The sequence below is a fragment of the Lipotes vexillifer genome, unplaced genomic scaffold (genome assembly GCF_000442215.2).
Source record: "Lipotes vexillifer unplaced genomic scaffold, Lipotes_vexillifer_v1.1 scaffold156, whole genome shotgun sequence".
NCBI lineage: Eukaryota > Metazoa > Chordata > Mammalia > Artiodactyla > Lipotidae > Lipotes > Lipotes vexillifer.
Window position 1 is genome coordinate 578,756 of NW_006770074.1, and position 20,184 is coordinate 598,939.

The window sequence follows — 20,184 nt, forward strand, 5'->3', positions numbered from 1 at the left end:
CCCCCCGCCGCTTCAGCCCCTGGGATAGCTGGGATCAGAATCCCTGCTCTGCTTGTTAACAAGAAGTGAGGCACGTTACTTAACTGTAAGCCTCACTTTCCTTGCTGTAATTGGGGATCATAATCCATTTCATAATGAATTGAACACTTTAAGAAGCAGACCCGAGTGTTTTTTTCCTAGGTCTGATGAAGAGTGGGAGGTTGTAGAAACAGTGGGTCTGCAGAGTATGAGAGAAGTGTAGTAAACTAAGGGTTCTATAAAAGCAACAAGGCACTTCAGAGGTCAAGTATCTTGCATAAGCACGGGGTTCAAAGTCCAGCCCTCTTCCATTCTCACACTTGTGAATTTTTTTTCTTTTTTGCGGTACGCGGGCCTCACTGTTGCGGCCTCTCCCGTTGCAGAGCACAGGCTCTGGACGCGCAGGCTCAGTGGCCATGGCTCACGGGGCCAACCACTCCGCGGCATGTGGGATCCTCCTGGACCGGGGCCTGAACCTGTGTCCCCTGTATCGGCAGGCGGACCCTCAACCACTGCGCCACCAGGGAAGCCCACGCTTGTGAATTTTTATAATCACATCTCAGGTTTAAAAAAATATTTTTTCAATTTGATTTGTTTTTATTTACCGTTCTCCTTTGCCTCCTTGGAGATATGTCTGAAATGTATTTCATTTTTGTGAATTTGGGACTGTCCCAGACCTTGTCTCTTTAATAGACCCTATTTACCTTTAAGAGAGAGGTTTTTAGGAGGAAGAAATAAGAGCTAATTGGGAAATAAAGTGAAAGTGTCTTTTTCTTTGAAACAACTCCTGGGGAGTGTTGGGGTATATGAATCATCTGAGTGTGGTCCTGTAGGTATAGTGGTGCAAGATATCTTCCATTTGGCCAAGGTGGTTACGATTTTGAACCTTTCCCCAGCTGCTGACTATAGATTTCTATCTAGTTAGATCTGCCTTTTATAAAAATGTGCTATTGTGTATGTTAAGGATAATAAATAGTGGATATCCCTGTGGATTGTGTCTCCTGGCTGCCAAGGGACTTGAACGGTCCTTGACTGTAAATATGCCCAGGGCATGTGGTAATGTTCCTATTTTAAGTCTATAATTCAGATGGAAATTGAAGCCTTTGTTTATTAACATAGCTTGTGTGGCAGGGCAACTGGGACTGGTCCATTTACTGTTTGAAATTTTATCCATTTAAATCTGATCGTGTCTGTTCTTATTTTAATTCAGCAGTCTGTTTTAAGATCTCTGTAGAGTATAATTCTGCTTGGCTACTTTTAATATATTTCAAGCCTGCTTTAAAAAAAAAAAATCAAACTTGTTTTTGACCCTGGTTATTTGAGAGCATGTTGGTAGTTAAATTATTCCCTTCTGCCTCATGGAAAGATACATCTATGAAAGAAAATCATGTTGAGGGAAGGAAAAAGGAATTTCATGCATTTCTTGTGAGGAAAAGAATGGCAGGTTACTTTGCCTCTGAGAAATAAAAGTATGAGACATTGTGAGCCAAGGGAAAGGTTGGCCAAACAAGGTTTGGGGGTTTCCTATCCCTAAACTTTTTTGGTTTAAAAAACCCCAACGTTATAGAATGATACAGAACAAACATTTCTTATTATACCACATTTGCTTCAGATCCTCTTTTAAAGAGACAAGCTTGCAGATGAAGTTGAAAGTCCCTGTGGACTCATCCTTGACCCCATTTCTTTCCCATTCTGTTTCTTTCTCTGCCCATCCTGCATCAGTTAACTAACCATTGACTTTCGTTTCTAGGTATTTTTATACTTCGGCTATTTACATAGCTCTAGGAATAATGTTGCTTGTGTCTTTTTTTAGTCTGTATTTAAATCATTATCATTCTACAGCTTGTTTTCCTGCTCAGTGTTGTTTTTCAAATTTGTTCATTTATTGCATTCCTCTCAGACTCACTGCTCTCTGTTCTGCTCTGTGACTGTACAGAGCCGACTGTAAATTTTACATCATTAACATGAGCATTGTGGTCCTTGTCTTGCACGAGTGAGACCTCTCTGGGGTATATACCTTCCTGTAATTAGAATTGCCTAAGTATAGTGATGCATATCTTCAGCCTTAACCAGATGATGCCGAGTAGCACTATGTAAAAGTGCCACAGTGGTTGAACCATTTTATATTCCCATCAGTGGTTACAGCACACCTATTTCCCCTCATCCTCATTTTTAAAATTTGACAATATATTGGATGTCCTATAGTATCTCAGCTTACATTGCCCTGATTATTAATGAAGTGATACCTTTTTTCATACACTTAATATCCAGCTGCAGTTCTTTTGTGAAATGCCTGTTCGTACCTTTTGGCCAATTTTTCTGTTAGATAGTTTCTCTTATTGATTTGTTCTTCCTTCCTTTACTGAGTAAATCAAAGTAACGAGAGAACTTCCAGCAACTCTCACTACCACGTGTACCCAACTAACAGTACCTGCATCCACACACCTAAAGGTGAATTATTGGAGCTCCTATGGAAAGCCATCCCCTCCTTACCTATGCATTAACAGTTCTGTCCTCTTCCGTCTGCATTATCACTTATTTGCTTTCCACAGGACGTTTGCCTGTTATTTCGCCCCCCTGAAACCAAAAACCAAAGCCCCTTCTCTTCACCTTGCTTCCTCTGCCAGCTGCCACATAATCTCTTTGTATTTTGTAGCAGAACTTTCTGGAGTATCGTATGTACTCACTTTCTCCGCTTCTCCTCTTCCCGTTCCTAGTTCCAGTCAGGCTCTTGCCCCTACTGCTCCACCAAAATTAATCTTGCCAAGTTACGGCCGACCCACACTTAGCTTGATCCAACAAGCGGATCTTAGTCCTCAGCTCATTCGCCTTGCCTTGTGCATTGGACACAGTTGGTCTTTCCCTCCTCAATTCACTTTCTTTCCTTGGCTTCCAGGACATAACATTGGTTGTTTCCTCCTGCTGAGATCACTGATTACTCCTTCTCAGTCTCCTTTTATACATTCCTTCTCTTATTCCTTACCTTTCAATGTTATAATGCCTCAGTCCTCTGTCCTTTTCAATCTCGTAGGTTTAAATACCACCTATATGCCAACCACTCCCAAATGTAAATTGCCAGCTCAGAGCTTTCTTCCAAACTCCACACTGCCTACTCAAAACCTCCACTTGAGAGTTTAGCAGGCCCGTAACCAAACTCCTGATCTCACCCACCTGCCTCTACCTGTGGTCTTCCTCATCTCAGATGATGACCCCACCTATTATCCCATTTGCTCAGATAAAAAAAACCTTGGAGTCATGCTTGATTTCTCCCTTTTTTCTCATCTCACATTTCATCTATCTACTTTCAGAATATTCCGAGATTCTGACCACTTCTTACCCCCTCACTGCTCTTCCTTGATGTAATCTAACATCATTTCCCACCCAGATTAATGCCATAATCTCCTAATTGGTCTCCCTTTGTTCTCTCTCTTCCTTGCTGTGGTGTCTGTTCTCAGCACATCGACCAAAGTAATTCCTTCAGATGTTAAGTCAGATGTGTGACTTTGTCTGTTGTTCTCCCCTCTGGAACTCAGCTGTAGCCACAGTGATGTCTCTGCTGTTCCTTGAACCCACCAGTCATCTCCTAACTCAAGGCTTTTGCATTGGCTGTCCTCTCTGCCTGTCTCTAGATGACTACATCCCATACCTCCTTTGAGTCTTTGCTAAAATGTAATGTGATCAGGGTAGGCCTCACTGAGAAGTTTACAGCTGTGGCTCAGTACTCCAGTTCTCATCCTGTTCTGCCTTGTCTTGTTTCACTTATCAGCTACTGAGTCTGTGCTTTGGCCTGTCAGTTTGTTCATGATGCTTTTTCAGTAAAGAGCTCTTTAAAATTTTAGTGAAGCCACATTCATCAATGTTTTCATGGTTTGTGTTTATTCAGCCTTGTTTTAAGAAATCCTGCAGGATCCTAGGGTCCAGTAAATTTTTTGGCTACAGTTTTTTGGCTGCTAGATGGGCTAGATTAAATTTGGCCTGAAACGGAGCTGAGAATAAGACCTTGATTAGGAGTCCCTTCCATTCCCACCAGATGAGCATTAAACAGAGACCTCATTTTGGCATGATAAGCTCTTGTTCAAAAAAAAAAAAAAGAGCCAGGCATGCCTTTTAGATGCTGAGATCGGGCCTCCTTCCCAAACCAAGGAGAGGTAAAGATGATTGAAGTTATCTCTAACGTGAGTCAGTGCAGGGCCTACATACAATGTCACTTCTCAGGATGAACAGTGATTACAGCACATATTGGTTTGTGTATTATCCGCCCACCAGATAAATCAAGCATTCTTTTCTATTTTTAATTTTAAAGTGTTTCCTTGTAGATTAGAATCTAAACTAGGTAGTCCTTTCTAGCAGGCAAGATTCAGCTAAAGTCTTGTTTTCTCAGAATACATTCCATACCTCAATTGCCTCTTAGAGATTTCAAAGGCTTTTATGTACCTGGTAATTTGGAGGAATTGCTTTTATTTTGTAGTTTCTTAGGGACTTCTAATATCGCTCTTGTAAGATGTTTGCAGATGTCAATAGGTACTAGATCTTCAGGGTTAGAGTAACAAGATGACTCTGTTTTCACTTGTGGTATCTTGTTTTCTGCTCGTGCTATTAGTTCTTTCCGAGCTTCATGAGAGACATATAATCAGACTCAAGTCACCCTGTTTTTTTGTTGGAATGTTTGGTATACTGTTTATTTTCTTTCCTTCTTCTGAGAGTATCTTGGCTTGGCCCAGTCCTGTCGAGCATCTTTCTTGTTCACACTGCCATGTTCACACATTTAGCTGTATCTCATCCCATGATCTTCATCTGAATGCCTATTGAAACTATTTCTTACCATTCCTTGTTTTGGAGTTCCAAACAAGTGACATTGCCTTAAACCTCTGTGGTGTTTCAGAATAAATAGGGTAAGGTTCTGATATCAGGTTCTGTGGCACATCATAAGGCCGTGTAAGGGAAATGTCAATTATTTTGTTCAATTCATTTAAAAAAATGTTGTTCACTTAGTGAATCATACAGCTACTCTCTGTGAATAGATTGCCCTGTATTGCTAGGGGAATATGAATACATTGGGACTTCTTTATTCCTGATGGCTGATTCTGATAACCATTGATTTTTGTCTTTATTAAAAATCCTGTTCATTACTGGCACCTAGCATCTTCTGTCTAGCAAGCATTCTTACACTATCATTAGTGTCATCATAAACTATTTTAGGGCTCCTCAGTAGTGACCCACTATTTTCATTTGGCTGCCTGGATGCTTATAAAATATCCATAATCCTATACATCTGCCCTTATGTTGGCCAGCAGTCCCTCTAGCCAGGCAGCTCTTATTTGTCCCATTTTCCTTGTTAAGGAAAACTCAGTGTTATTTCTTTAAAGATTTTCATGTTTCAGGCCGTACTTCACTTATTAGGCAGTGATCATGGTTCCCCATGACTTTGATCAGAGTTTGGAAATCCCAGTTGCTCCTGTTCAGAGTGTGGAGATTCCCACGCATCAACTCTGAGAAAGGATAAAGATTCACCTTCAGTTCTAAAGGTGCCTTAATTTCTTTGAAGAGCATGAGAATGGTGCTGCTGCCTTTATTTTTATTTTTTTTAAGCCAGAGAAATTAGAAGACAGGTGGATGGTGAATGTGAAGCTCGAACTCAAATAATTATGCACATTCTTGGTGATATCAGTGAATTGAAATGTTTAAATGATGTGTTTTGGACACCAGGGCTTGCTTTGGGTCTAGGAGGAAACCTCTATTTCGACGCCCTTGACCTCAGAATTGTCATTAGTATTACTTTAAATATGGGGGTATTAAAGTGATAAATGTTCTTTATTTGAGAGTAGTTGGCTATTTAAGAAAACATAATTTGAATACTTTAAGTATAGAATGAATTATATAGAGATCTTGTGTCAGGTGTGTAGAAGATGGCAAAGCAAAGTTGAGGCCAGGTGAGCTAATCATACAGGATGGGGAAGCAATGGTGTGCATCTAGGTTAGGGGTTATGGCTTAATTTTCTCCTTTTTTTCTGATCCCCCCCCCCCCCCAAAATATCTGTTCATGCAGTCCTGTCCTTCTAGCATACTTGCTCTTGTATATTATTCTGCGTATTTCTTTTGCGGTAGTACATCCAAGTATTTGAGTTTATACTGTGAGGGAAGTACTGGGTACTTGGGTCTGGGATCACAAAGGACAACAGAAAAGGACAGGGTCTCTGTTCTCATGCAGCTTAGGAGCTAGCGGGAGAGACATTAATCATACCAACCAATTTAGCCATCATCTCCCAATTTCTTGTACACAAGCTCTAGTCCTCCATACGCTGTCCTCCCCCTGACTGCAAACCACTCGGGTTCCTTCGCTTTTATCCCCTCTATCCACTCCCTTGTCAGTCACTTATTTATTTATTTTTTAAAGAGATTCTCCTAGCTCTTAAGTTCCTGTCAATTCCCAGTTCTGTTGCCTTCATCCGGACCCTCTCTCATCATCTCAGTTATATTGCTCAGAGCCTCTCTTTTGGGGGAAGTCTGGGCCCCAAGAAATAATGAAGGGATTGCCTGTGTATTTGTGTGCTGAAATACTGTTTATTCCTGCCTCCCTCCTTTTGCTTGTCTTTTTTTCCCCCCAACTCTAATTTTCTTTCTAGTTTTTTCCTGTCCTGCAAACTCATGTGAAGTCCCACCTTGTCAATGAAACATCTCCTGATTACTTCTTTCCACTTCCATGAATTCTAATAGCACTTAGTCCCTAGTCTATATCACATAATTTAGCACTTATTCAGAACTGCTTTGTGTTACTTCGTATCTGCAGGATTTCTTCTGTTATTGTTAGGTTACAAGGATTTTACGTCCAAGAGTATAACATACGTTTACATAGTGCTTTGTCTGAGGCTAACAGTTGGTAGGTGCTTAATAAAGGCTTACAGAGTAATAGATTGAGATTTATAGTATATCTGTAAATATTAGAAGGGCCCTAATACTCAGTGAGCTTCCTCTGTACTGCAGTTTATATAGCTCTTTCCTTGATGAACATTTAGGTTGTTCCCAGTTGTGTAAACATTCCATTGCTTGCTTATTTTCCTGTCATTTGGAAAAAGATGGTCTTGTGCCCTGTAAAGCATTTCAACCAAATACTTTGTTAACCGTTTACTATGTATCTAGCAATTGTTCAATATTTGTGATACTGGGAGCTAGAGCATATTTCAGGTGTGTTGTCATTATCTCGCACTCTTGGCTGTGTTCATGTGTCAGTTTTTGCTTTGTTTTCCCATTCCTGATGCGGTATTTTATTTTGCTTTAAGGATAAGAACAAGAAACTGCGTCCCCTCTATGACATTCCCTATATGTTTGAAGCCCGGGAATTTCTGCGAAAGAAGCTTATTGGGAAAAAGGTAAGTGATGGCAGAAACATAATTTGCAAGTGGTTAGGGGTTGTTTTACTCTGGGCTCTTGGTGACGGAATCCCAGAGACCAGCAAGTGGCTCTCCTCCCACAAGTCAAGCGGTATTACTTTGATATGGAGAGAGGCGTGCCTCTGCCTCAGGAAGTGGCACCCCTTGGGAGAAGTTTAAAACTGGGGCCCTGACCACAGTGTGATTCCAGGGCTCTCACGGCATGTTCTTTCCAGGGTCCAGGCTCAATTCCAGTCTCAGTAATTGCGTATTGCCCTGAGCTCCATCCACTTCCATTAAAGCAGAGTAGCTCTCTGCTTCTCTCCAGCCACTTGCATTAAAAGTCGGGGCTGTGGGATTTGCTAATGAAAGAAAGTGGCTGCTTTTTTGACTCCCCTGTTTCTGAGGAGAAGAGGGCTTCTGGAATAGGAGCCTCTGCCTTTTGTGGAAAAGAGGGTGTGGTTTCCTGGTGGTTCATTGGGAGACTTTCTGGTGTAGTGCAGCGGCTCAGAGGCCCTCAGAGGGCATTTCCTTGGGTTCTTAGAGCAGAATGTTCTATGACCTGCTGCAGAACTTGTTGTTCTGGGAAGCTGATAATGAGCCTCTGATCTTCCACTGATTTTCCCTGACCTCCCCAACCTGCATATCCTGGACATTTCTTTGTGTCCTGGGTAAAACAGAGGAAACGAATAGAATAATTCCTGCGGTAATTGAGGGAAATCTGTTCAGAGAAAGACTGTGATTTGTGTTCTCCTTACTTTCCGTCGGTGGGGATTCTTCCAGGGAATGTTATGTTTTGGGCCAACTTTTTTTATAGGTTCAGAAAGGTAAGGCCATTTGGTTCTAAGTCTGACCTCGACATGTTGAAGCCATGTTAGCATTCTTTACCTACATGCAGGTTTTTAAACGATTGGAGTTGTGAGAGGTTTGTCCAAGTACCGTAGTTACTAGAATGATACATTATTGCAAGATATTTTGAAGCTGGGCAAAAGATGAAATTGCTGATTTTGAGGTAGAGAAACCAAACTGGATTCCCTAAAACAAGTATTTATCTCCTCAGATTCCTTGAGAGAATAGGCTCATTTGTCATTGTATAAAACATGACAGAATGCTGTATTCATTCATGAAGTGTAGTACAAATGATGGCTTTAAGCCTCTTGCAATTTCTAGATCTGTTGTTATCTGGTTGAATGTCTGACGTCTGTTTTACCAAGTTGATACCATATCACTAATTTACTGGCTCATAAACAATGGCATAGAGACAAGCAAGGAATTCCCCGTGCACGTGTTCATTTCTATTGAAATCCATCCAAAACCACACTGAAAGGAGTGGCAGTGCATATTTGCTTCGTGCACAGCCAGTTGTGTGGTGTGTATTCTGGCATCCACCTGGTTTGTTTGAATATTGCCCTTCCCTGATTGTGCTTTGTCCCTAGGAGCAGAGATCACAGCTCAGGGTAGCAGCTGCTGAATAGTTCTAGAAAGTTAGCCCGGGCCTCTGCTCTCAAACCCTATGTGCCTGCTGGGCCTTTGTAAAGTCCTCTGTCTCAGGATAAAAGAACTGACCTCCAGTGTCAGATATGGTGGCAATTCTTAAGCAATTAGGCTCCTTCTTGGTGGGAGAAAACTCATTTACTGTTTCCTCTGCATCAGAGTTGATTGGATTCTATTTGTGCTGAGCCCAAGTTTTGTCCCCCACGGTGACACTGTGTAAACGATGAATACCCTGTCCCTGCATAGGGAGAAGGATGCAGCTAAGCTCTGCTGGGCTGGAACATTCCTGATGCAAACTGCTTTTCCTGACTCACCACCTGAAACCACTTGCCTGTCTTCTGGGCCCATCAGTTGCGACAGCGAACACCCATGTGCTTTGGAGTCTAGGAGCAGACAGGGCAGTGGCTGCCTCAGGGGGGTAGCTAGCACATCATCACACGTTTCTGCCAATTCCCTTCAGACCTCTGCAGCTGTTCAGTGCAGCACATGGTGATTAGGAGGAACCGAGAGGGAGCATGTGTGCCTGTGTGTGCCTGTGCACGAAAGCTGATTAGTACAGCCTGTCACAGCTTAAACAAGATAATGGAGGTAAAAATCATCTTCTCTGCCCAGACTATTATTTGACCATCCCAGAGAGTCTATAATAAGAAGTTTGGAGGGGTTTGTGGACTGTAGAGCATTGGGATTGAAGGTAAAGTGGTGAGGTGCTTTGTTAGATTCAGTGGCCTCCATTTCAGTTATGGAAATTCACTTTGGTTCACTCCCAAGATTTAATTCTGGCTAAATACCTTAAAGTAACCAGGCACCTCTCTGAGCCTTGGTTTTAGCATTTGTGAACTGGGAATATTATTTGCCTTTCCTCTCTCATGGATGAGAATCCAGGATAATACTAGTCATTCATGTTTTTCCAGGTGCCTGTTGCGTTATGTGGTTTGGTTTTGTTTAATAATACTGCTTTCGTTTAGAATCTAGCATTGCCTGGCTTTCTCAGGTCTAAGGTCAAGATATGTGAATCAGTGCGCAACTAATTTGACTGCCATCAACCCCTTGTGCAGATTTGGGTGTCACCTGGTTCCAGCTTCCACAAAATGTGTATCTGCTTGTATTGGAGTGTATATTTGTGTGTGTGTGTGTGTGTGTGTGTGTGTGTGTTATCTGGTTTAAGGGAGAGGTAGGATATGTGCATATCCTGGAAGTGTTTCAGAAGCTGTCTGAATTGCTATACTGCCTGGTAGAATGCCCTCCCCATCCCTTGTTTACCATCTGCCATCTGTGCTTTCACTAAAATATGACTAAGGAATATGCATGGAGGAGAGAACTGTCTTGCTAATTTCTTCTGGGTTTCTTCATGGTCCCAGTGTAGTGGACGCATGGAATCCTTGGTAACTTTGACATGTCCCTTAGTTTTCCAGAATGGCATCCTTAGTGAGTATAAAATGGTGAGATGCCCTCCTAAGAGAACCAGAGCTAAGGTCCTCTTCTGATAGCAGGAGCAGTTTCTTTCTCTGTGTACATTTTTTTTTCTTAATGTTTAGAGACGGTCAGCCCAAGGAAAGCAAGAGTTTGTGTGCCTAAGTCATTTTGCTCTCAGTGGAATAAGGTAATAATAGCTGGGATCTTCACTGGGAATTTTCACCAGCTATTTCATAAAATCTCTTAAATATTTTTTAATCTGTTTAATACAGCATTTATAAATGACATATGAATCACTGTAACTCCTGTCCCTTGATTGCAAAATTTCTATCACCATGGGAACCATTGTGTTCAAAGTTGTAACTTGTTTGGACAATTGAAGGATCAAAAGTGGCCGATGAGATGAAATTGCAAGAAGCGCTGAAGCTTCAGCCCTGGCAATAGATAGGAGAGCCTGGACGAGCATCTATCTCCAGAAACTCTACCCCCCAATTCGGCTGTTCCCTAAAGGTTTTGTCACTGTTTCTGTTGATATAAGTAAATTTGGGGGATGAGGCTCATTTGTAAATCAACGGCTGACTTTGTATGATTTTTATGCCATTAAAATTTGTTCCGTAAACTAGGTTGACTCTTTAGGCACTAAAAATTGGGTAATTTTCTTGATAAATGCAGACATTTGGGAAGTTATTGGGCTATGAATTAGGGAATTATTTCTAATTCATATTGTTTTAGATTGTTCTTTTTTGGAAACCTATTTTACTTGAGGGTTGTACCTTTGGGGACGTGGGGCTCTTTGGGGTGGGTGGAAATGATTTCCATGTGTACCGGATTTACAGTTCCAGCAGGTTCAAAACTGAACTCATGGTAAACCTGGTCTGTCTAGAATGGTTGGTATTGTATGTAAATGATATTACCTCTATTCTAGGTTAATGTGCCTTTATGAACCAGGCCAGCAACCCAACCACTGTTAATAGCCTTATTTCTATGGGATAAAATATTCTGAATGTCTAAATCAGCTATGGAAAATAGGGCTCATTTGTTCTTTGGTGGTGGCTACCTATGTGTGATTTTCATGCTATTCCAATATGTAGCATGAACTAAAGACTTCTATTTTTTAAGGCACTTTATATAATGCTCATTCTAGTCTAAAGAGTAGAGCTGTCATTTATTGAGTTGTTTCTTGACGGAAAAATACTGAATTTTGTTTTCACTTAATTTTCACCTCCACCCTGAAAGATATATGTATCATTTCTATTTTCATAGGCATAGAAATGGAAACTCATAGGAATTAGGTATTTTACCCCAGATGTGTATGCTTTTAATCATGAGTTTGAATTAAAAGGCATCTGGAAAGGCCCGCTTTCCTGTTGTATGTACTGAATCATGTGTAGATAGCCAGGGTCACGGTGCTTTTTGGAATATGCCAGTTCTTGTGTATAACATGTACTCTGCCTGCTACGAGAAGTTGATCCTCTTTAGCCGCATCGTCCTCGTCTACAGAGAGCGGGAGGTGGTAAGAGCACCATGCATCAGCCCTCTGATTGCCTTCAGCCCTCTAAACATTAGCTCATTAGTCTTGGAGATGTCCCAGTGAAGTGATGTTTCATCAGATTGTTCTTCAGAGAAACCAGTGTCAGATTACATGTTCTTCAGTTACACAGACAATGTGAGGTCATAGGTAACTGTGCTAAGCAAGTGTGGAGCTTGATTGTCCTTTCTCTTCAATCTCTTGGCAGAGGTGAGGCTTCTGGGAGAAGGGGAAGGACAGGTCACTTTTTTTATCTGGGGCCAGGGCCACGCCCAGGTTGAGGAGCACAGTTTGAGGACTGGTCCCTGAAGGTAGCTGGTGTAGCCTTCCTCAGCCGAAGCCGTGCTCCACTCAGCTGGTGAGAGCTCTTCAAGGGCATGGAGCTTTTTTGAGGAGGATTCTTGTACTCTTCTCATGGGCTATATCACAGGGCTGTCCTGTTGCTTAAAAATACTTTTGCCATGTGTTACTTAATCCGCTGTGTTAAGTACAAAGCTGGCAGTCTGGGGATTCTTGTTCTTAATTACCTCTAATGTATTTTAGTTTGGTTTTTGTAAACATTTCCTTTGTCATCTCCACATTTTCCACTTCATATTAATGTGATACACTCACACTGTGGAAAAGTCCTTTACATTAATGATCAAAAGAGACCCTAAGGTTATGAATGCATTGTGATTTAAATCGACAGGTTTATGCGAGGTTGCTTGTCCTTGCTTTCTCAGTGCCAGCTGTTACCATCAATGTGGCTGTAAATTTTTTGAATAAATGGCTTGAAGATATTCACCAAATCAGGTGATATTTTGAATGGCTTGTATTTTCTGACCATGCCTTTTCCAAGTAAGACTTCTCCCACTTAGACGGGCCAGGAGTGTGTCAGTGTGCACTGGAGACCAAGGGTCATTGTAGATGCCCTCGACCCCTTGGCTTGACTCATCAACTCCCTTGTCTGGTGAAGGTAATTAACAGAAATGACTGTAGCGTGGCCTGTTTCTGGAGACTCGCTGAGTTGTTCTCAGCAAGGTAGCGCTCGCCCTGCTGCCACTTAAGAGCTCTTCTTGGTGGGTTTTTGGGTTTTTGATCTGCAGATTGTGCAGAGTAACTCTGTGCTTTAGGGACCATCAGGGTGCTGAGCTGAGCATATAGCTCTTTGGCGAAATGTGGTATTTGTATGGTGTATATTGTACTGCCTTCTTCGGAAAGGACCTCTTAGGTAAATGAAGAAACTAGAACTTTAAACTGCATTCCTGGAAATGTCTTCTGTATGCTCACCGTGGGAAATGATTTATTAGCTACCAGAATCCTCAGGATCTCCTGTCTTTGGTTACTACTGGGCATCACGTTGTTTAAAGACTTCTCTTCCCTGGACTCCTGAGTCGCTCATAGGCCCTGGTGAAGCCCTTACATTTATAACTGATTTTTGGTCAGCTTGTCTTTGGTCAGTGGGTGGTGAAGCCACCCACTCCTGATCTTTTCAGCGAGGATTCTGAAATGCCGTCCTTGGGGCTGGAACTTTCCATGCCTGTTCTCTGCAAATTGGGATTTTATTTTAGGGGGAGATTTGTGCTGAATCAGCTCAGCTGTGTTTGGGGGTAGGGAGAGAACAGGCTTTTTTTCCTGCTTTAAAAATAACCCTTATGTGCCAAAAACCCTATAAAATGTGCTGAATTGCAAATCTTCCAACTTCCTATACCTCCTGGTTTATAGCAAATAGATTCTTCTGAGCTTAGGCTCAATGATAGTGTATAGAATATCTTATAGTGTGGAAGAGAGTAAAGTGAGACTGTCCAGATGTGCTCAGTTGGGAAGGAAACCCAACTCCTGCTATCTTTTCTCACAATATTTTTTTATTCGGTAGTTTCATCTTACAAGGGTCTGTATAGGGTTAGCACATATAACTTTGCTAGTAAGAAAAAGGGTTTGGTGTTTTTGCAAAATAAGGCGTCATTCAGAAGTAGTGAGCCCAATTTTTAGGCACAGCCTCTTAAGGGTTTCTTTCTGTAGCCTCTGTTTTTGCTGTGTCCAGAAAGTTAGGCTCATATTTCCGGTTGCTTGAGTATTTCTTTCCCAAGGGCATGAACAACGTGTGGGTGTACAAGAAGGTAGTATGCACAATTGTCTCTTGGTTCTAAGGTGGAAATTCCTCCAGTTCTTTTTTATTTTTTTAAGACTTTCTTGATGTGGACCATTTATAAAGTCTTTATTGAATTTGTTACAATATTGCTTCTTTTTTATATGTTTTGGTTTTTTGGCCAGGAGGCATGTGGGATCTTAGCTCCCCAACCAGGGATCGAACCTGCACCCACTGCATTGGAAGGCAAGGTCTTAACCACTGGACTGCCAGGGAAGTCCCCTCCAATTCTTTACAGCTGGGTGACTGAAGTGGTGTCTTAGGGCTGCAGCTTCATAATTAAGGCCATGCGGTTGTGAGCTTACAGGCTATGTGCTCCTTGTTTTCATGCGTTTAAAATCTGAGTGAAACTTTTGGTTCTTACTGAATCGAGTTCTTTTGTTGATATGTGGAACTGCCGTTTTGCTTTCACTTACCAGTTATCTTTTCTCTGGCAAATTTTCAGGTATTCCTAAAGAGCTGCAGTTCTACCTCATGAGGATTGCTGGCTTGGATGGTCTTTCCTGGTGTTTTCATAATGATGGGGGTAGCGGGATGAATAGTGTCCCCTCAGAATTCATGTCCTTTTAGAACCTCAGAATGTAACCTTATCTGGAAATAGGGTCTTCACAGATGTAATGGATTAAAATGAGATCCTACTGGATTAGGGTGGGGTCTGAACCCAAAGACCTGTGCCTTCCTTAGAAGAGGGTAGGACACAGACAGAGAAGGAAGGACACGTGACAGTGGAGGTGGAGATGGAGATTGAAGTGACGCAGCCGCGGCATGGAACACCAAGGAGACGGCCAGGAGCCACCAGTAGCTAGGAAGAGGCAAGGAAGGATTCTTCCCTAGAGCCTTCAGAGGGCGCATCGGCCCTGTGTACATCTTGAAGTCAGACTTGAGGCTTCCAAAGTCATTAGAGTAAATTTCTGTTGTAAGCCAACCAGTTTGTGGTGCTTGGGTTATAGCAACCCTAGGAAAGTAAAGCAGCGGAAATGTGGGTTAGTTTCCTTTTTTTTTTTAATTTTTAAAATTTATTTATTTATTTATCGCTGCGTTGGGTCTTTGTTGCTGCATGCAGGCTTTCTCTTGTTGCAGCGAGTGGGGGCTACTCTTTGTTGCGGTGCGCGGGCTTCTTCTTGAGGTGGCTTCCCTTGTTGTGGAGCATGGGTTCTGGGCGTATAGGCTTCAGTAGTTGCGGCACGCGGGCTCGTAGTTGTGGCTTGCAGTTGTGGCTCGCAGCCTCTAGAGCTCAGGCTCAGTAGTTGTGGCGCACGGGCTTAGTTGCTCCACGGCATGTGGGATCTTCCCGGACCAGGGCTCGAACCCGTGTCCCCTGCATTGGCAGGCGGGTTCTTAACCACTGCACCACCAGGGAAGCCCAGGTTAGCTTCTTTGTCTATCTTGCCAATTGACTCTTGGCTAGAGTTCTCGTTTTTCAGTTTTGTACAAGACTGTCTTGACTTTCGGTATTTGTGTTTATTCTTTCCATCGTTACTCCTCCTGGGCTTTAATGCTGCCCCATCTTCAGACCAGCTGATAATTGTTATAGAGTAATTAATACTTGAGAGCACATTTCTAGTGTTCTCGGTAGGCTCACCCTCGGGCTTCTGTCCTGTTTCCCTTCCTTGAAGGATGAGTGCTGATGTCCACTTAAGAGGGCTGCCACAGTCACGGGGCCTCCATCACTTGGACTTCGATCATTAGTGTTTTGAAATATGGCTCACCCTGGGAAAAATCATTCCTGGCAGGAGCTTTTGATGAACCATGCTCATCCCATTTAAGGCTGATGAATAGGACATTAAGAATAATAAGCACCATGTGTAACATGTTGCCTGCTTAGGGTGTGTGCTATGGGGAGCTGTGCATGAGTGTTCTTCTGTAACTACAGGAACCTCAGGTTTTGTCTTTAATCTGGTCATTTTGGACCAGAAAATTTTTCTGTAACTTTGCCTTCCCACCTCTTCTGACTGCAAAAAGTGATTGGGCTGGGCTGATGAGCAGGTGGTCCTCTTCTGAAGACAAAGGTTGAGTAGGTTTATCCTTTTGGAGGCAGTCCCTAGGAGAAGGCCGGAAGTGGCAGCCTGGGGAAGTCAACTCATTTTTATTATTCAGGAACTATTTCTTGAGCAACTACTCCATACCACACCTTGTTCAAGACTTTGGGGATTGAGGGCTTCCCTGGTGGCGCAGTGGTTGAGAGTCCGCCTGCTGATGCAGGGGACACGGGTTCGTGCCCCGGTCTGGGAAGATCCCACGTGCCGAGGGGCGGCTGGGCCCGTGAGCGATGGCTGCTGAGCCTGCGCGTCCGAAGCCTGTGCTCCGCAACGGGAGAGGCCACAACAGCGAGAGGCTCACGTACCGCAAAAAAGATAAGCTGACAATATTTGCTCAAATTAAAGACAATACCTTTTTTAAAAAAAAAAAAAAGACTTTGGGGATTGAGCCTTACAAACACCTGTTCTCATGGAACTAATAGTTTAGAAAAGGCACATGGTGGTTGGGTACCTTTTTGGAGGAAAAATATGAATAAATATCATCTATGTCACAAGTTGCCTACAGTCTAACTGCGATAACATTACATCAAAATGTGTGAAGTTGAATAAGAACAGATTTGAATGAGATAAGAAACATGTCTCTTGGCAGGATTGGATTAATATTAATGTGACTTGTACAGATCATAGTTGTCTTTTGGAGACGAGAGGTCACACCTGCTGTGTGACCTTCTGCACTTAATGGCTTCAGCTGTCTCTTATATGTGAATATTTCCAACCCTGATTTCTTTCTCTGCCTTAAGATCAGTTTCCAGCTGCTGAATACTAGATAACCAAATACAGATGCCAGTAGATAGCTGTCATCTCTTATGTCTAAAATGTAGTTCTTGGCTTCCATACGATTTTCTTCCCTGCTCGCAAACTGCCTTGGCTAGTCTACCTTTGTTGTTGGTCTTAAATAATGTCACCACCCACCTGTTATCCCAAACTTTAGTATCAGCAGTCTCCCCATCCCAATTTCATCTGATTCTGCCATAGTTATCACTTCCAAATCTTCCTTTTCACAGTATTACCCCTGGCTACTGGTCTGTATGCTCCTTATCTCTCAATCACTGCAACTGCATCTTAAGTAGTTCTCCTTCTAGTCTCTGCCATCTTTCATGTTGCTGTCAGAATCGCTTTCTATATGCACAGTCATGGTCATCTCACAGACTCTGGGGACACCCAGATGGCTGCAGAAAAGCATCTGACTCCTTAAATGAAGGTAAAGGAAAGCCGGTTGTATATAAAATAGCATAATGTCATTTAGGGATGTTTCCATTTTCAGTCTTACTTCCTACTCTACCCTCCATATGATACGTCACAAATAACTTCTCACCCTTGTGTCGACACGCCAAGCCCTTTCACAGCTTCTTGCTTTCACACTTCTTTTTCTGTAAGAATCTTAGCACGGTTCCTTATTCCTGGCTGGCTCCCATGTAAAGTCGGGGGCTGTCTGTCCTATTACTCCCCTGTGCCCATTTCCGGAGTATCTGTTCCCAGGTCTGACCTCCCTCACCCTCTATGGGGCAAAGAGCCTGTCTGACCCTTTCTTCAGCTCTCAGCTCCTGATGTCAGGAATCAGATTAGGATCCCCCAATAAGTCTTTACAGAGGTGGTGGGATTTGTCCGCTATCTGGCAGTTCTTAAGAAAGATTGGAAGTCTTTGAATATAGAGAAGGGATGTAGAAAGCTCATGGCGTAGCTCTAAGCTGGACAGATGGTTTTCCTGTCGCCTGTCTTCTTTAATTTCCTCATACAATATAGACCTCGAGCCCCACTTCGACAAGACTTCAGGCATAGCTCTGTCTGACAAATAAAAAGCAAGACCTTAAAAACAGGTAGAGGGCTTCCCTGGTGGCGCAGTGGTTGAGCGTCCGCCTGCCGATGCAGGGGACACGGGTTTGTGCCCCGGTTTGGGAAGATCCCACACGCTGCGGAGCGGCTGGGCCCATGAGCCATGGCCGCTGAGCCTGCGCGTCTGGAGCCTGTGCTCCACAGCGGGAGAGGCCACAACAGTGAGAGGCCCGCGTACCGGGGGGGAAAAAACCCCCAAAAACAGGTAGATTAAGGATGTTTTTGTTTTTCTGGATATGAGTTATGGTTATGAACTAATCGCCCCCCCACTGGCAGCGTGCTGGATGCCTGCGAGGCCACCCTCCCTGTGGGCTCTTTGTGAGGCCGCCCAAGCAGCCACTCCTTATTGTGGGAGGTCAACTTTGGGGCTGTTTCTGCGTCTTTTTGAAAATGTGTAGCATTTATAATTTGTTCTCTTGAAAAATGATTTTTGACAGAGGGATTTACCCAACCAGTAGGCAGTAAGTTAATATTTTTCACTTGGATCATTCATTATGATTTTAAACCTCTAAGTGACAGACGCTTGATGGCCCCTGACTGCTCCCTGACGTTCCCATTCCCTGGGACCTGGGCTTCTTAATGTCCGTCTTCTCCAACAGTAGTCCAAATGTATTGGAAGTAAATAAGTCCCTAACTGGCTCTGCTTGGCCATTTGTGTGGTGTGTCGGGTACCTTTTAACCTGGCGGGTTGCTGCTGAGCCCAGCTCCTCAGAGCCTGTCAGGCTAGACTTTGATGTGAGGGTTGGGCCGGGGGGACTGGACAGGAGAGGCCCGTTAAGCATAAGATTTTCCCCTCACGAGGCCCAGTTTCTGCAGCCTGTAAATCTCTGACACCCCTTTATCCAAAAAAGAGGGAGGGGGAGGGAATGTAAGGCGGAGTGACCTGGGCCCTGATTAGAAATTGGTTGAACATTTTGGTGAAATATTGCCTCAGGCTGTTGGTGTGAGCTGGGAAAGATTCTTAATTTGCCTAGTGAATCTTAAGAGCTGAGAGATGCATCCCTAACTGTATGGTCTGTGCATTCATGTCGCCTCTGTTTCTTCATTTGTAAAAGGGGCGTGTTATTTTGACAGCTGTGACTCCTCAGGTGTGCCAGGATAGGGAGGGCAGCCAGCTGCATTAGGAATAACTTTTGGGCAGGGCACAAAGGATGGAACCTTGTAAGTTCCTAGGATGGAAATAGAAACTAGCACCTCAAATGCAGACCTGTAGCATTGTCCACAGTTGTCAGCCCACATTACAATGAAGAGGTAGGACATTTCTGTGACCTCAGAGGCTAGAAGATATGCAGCTGAATATTGTGTATGTTCAAATTCTTACACTTGGGATGAGTTTATTTCTTCCAGTCTGCCTTATTTTCTTCACTCGTAAAATACAAAGGAATCTATTTTTGTAAGATCTTAAGGAATCCAGAAAGGGTCAACTGGTCATCCTGGTATCTCTGACCAGACTCTCTGACGTAACGGTCATCTACCGATCACTGTGTAGTTTTCCTGGTAGTCACCTTGGGGAGGGCAGGTCGATTCCCCTTGCCTGGGAAAACTTGGGTTCCTGGAACCAAGGAACCTGAAGTAGGAAGTACATCTAGTCCTTGTTCACCTAACTCCATGACCTTGGATGATAGTTCCTTTTATTTTATTATATTTCCTTAATTTCCTTGTCGGTAAAAGGGGAGTGAACATTTTTTTGCCCTGTTTTTGCTGAATTGATCTACCAGATCCTTTTACAGTTCTGAAACTGTAATTTTTTGACACCAAAGATTTATTTTAAATAACAATGAATGGGGATACCTGTGGTAGCCAAAACACAAGATTTGAGGGTTATGTTCGCATGTGTTGAAGATAAATCTCGAACCACCTTTATGGTGTGGCTTTAATTACCTTTTACCAACCAGACTCCTACCTCCCCAAGAGAAAGCTAGGAGATTGAATTCATTCTTTTCCTGCTATGCTTATGCCACTGAGTTATGGTCACAGTGTCTTTTATATCTTTTCAACTGAAATTTAAAGTTTATACTCTTATGGTTGTGGTCACAATCAAGTTTCCCATTGGGGCAAGGAGCTCTTCTCCGTTTTCTGGGACCTCTTGTCGTCAAATGATTTTCTCCCATTGGGGGGCTGGTGTTTTGTTTCCCTCCATCACTCATCAGTTGGCTACATTTTGAAATAATGGCTTGGGAAACCCAGTACGTCACAGTGACTGACTCTGAGGCAGCCTGGAGCCTTTTCACATTTTCTACTAGTTTCTCCCATGGCCAGTGGTGCTGCCAGCTGTGTGGAAGAAAAGCCATGTGCGGTTTGAGCTCTCCAGCATGGGAGAGTCTTTGAAGATGAGAGACAAAGATGAGTCGTGTTGCCGCTCTT

At 43.0% G+C, this 20,184-nt stretch overlaps 1 protein-coding gene across 1 annotated transcript in view; it reads left to right on the forward strand.

Moving 5' to 3' along the window:
• The window catches only part of SND1 (staphylococcal nuclease and tudor domain containing 1), a 439,500-nt gene that overhangs the window by 150,701 nt on the left and 268,615 nt on the right, over nucleotides 1-20,184 (forward strand). The window contains exon 11 of the mRNA XM_007446006.1: nucleotides 7,296-7,385. Within this exon, the coding sequence (XP_007446068.1) occupies nucleotides 7,296-7,385 (90 nt within the window). The remainder of the gene's footprint in view (nucleotides 1-7,295; nucleotides 7,386-20,184) is intronic.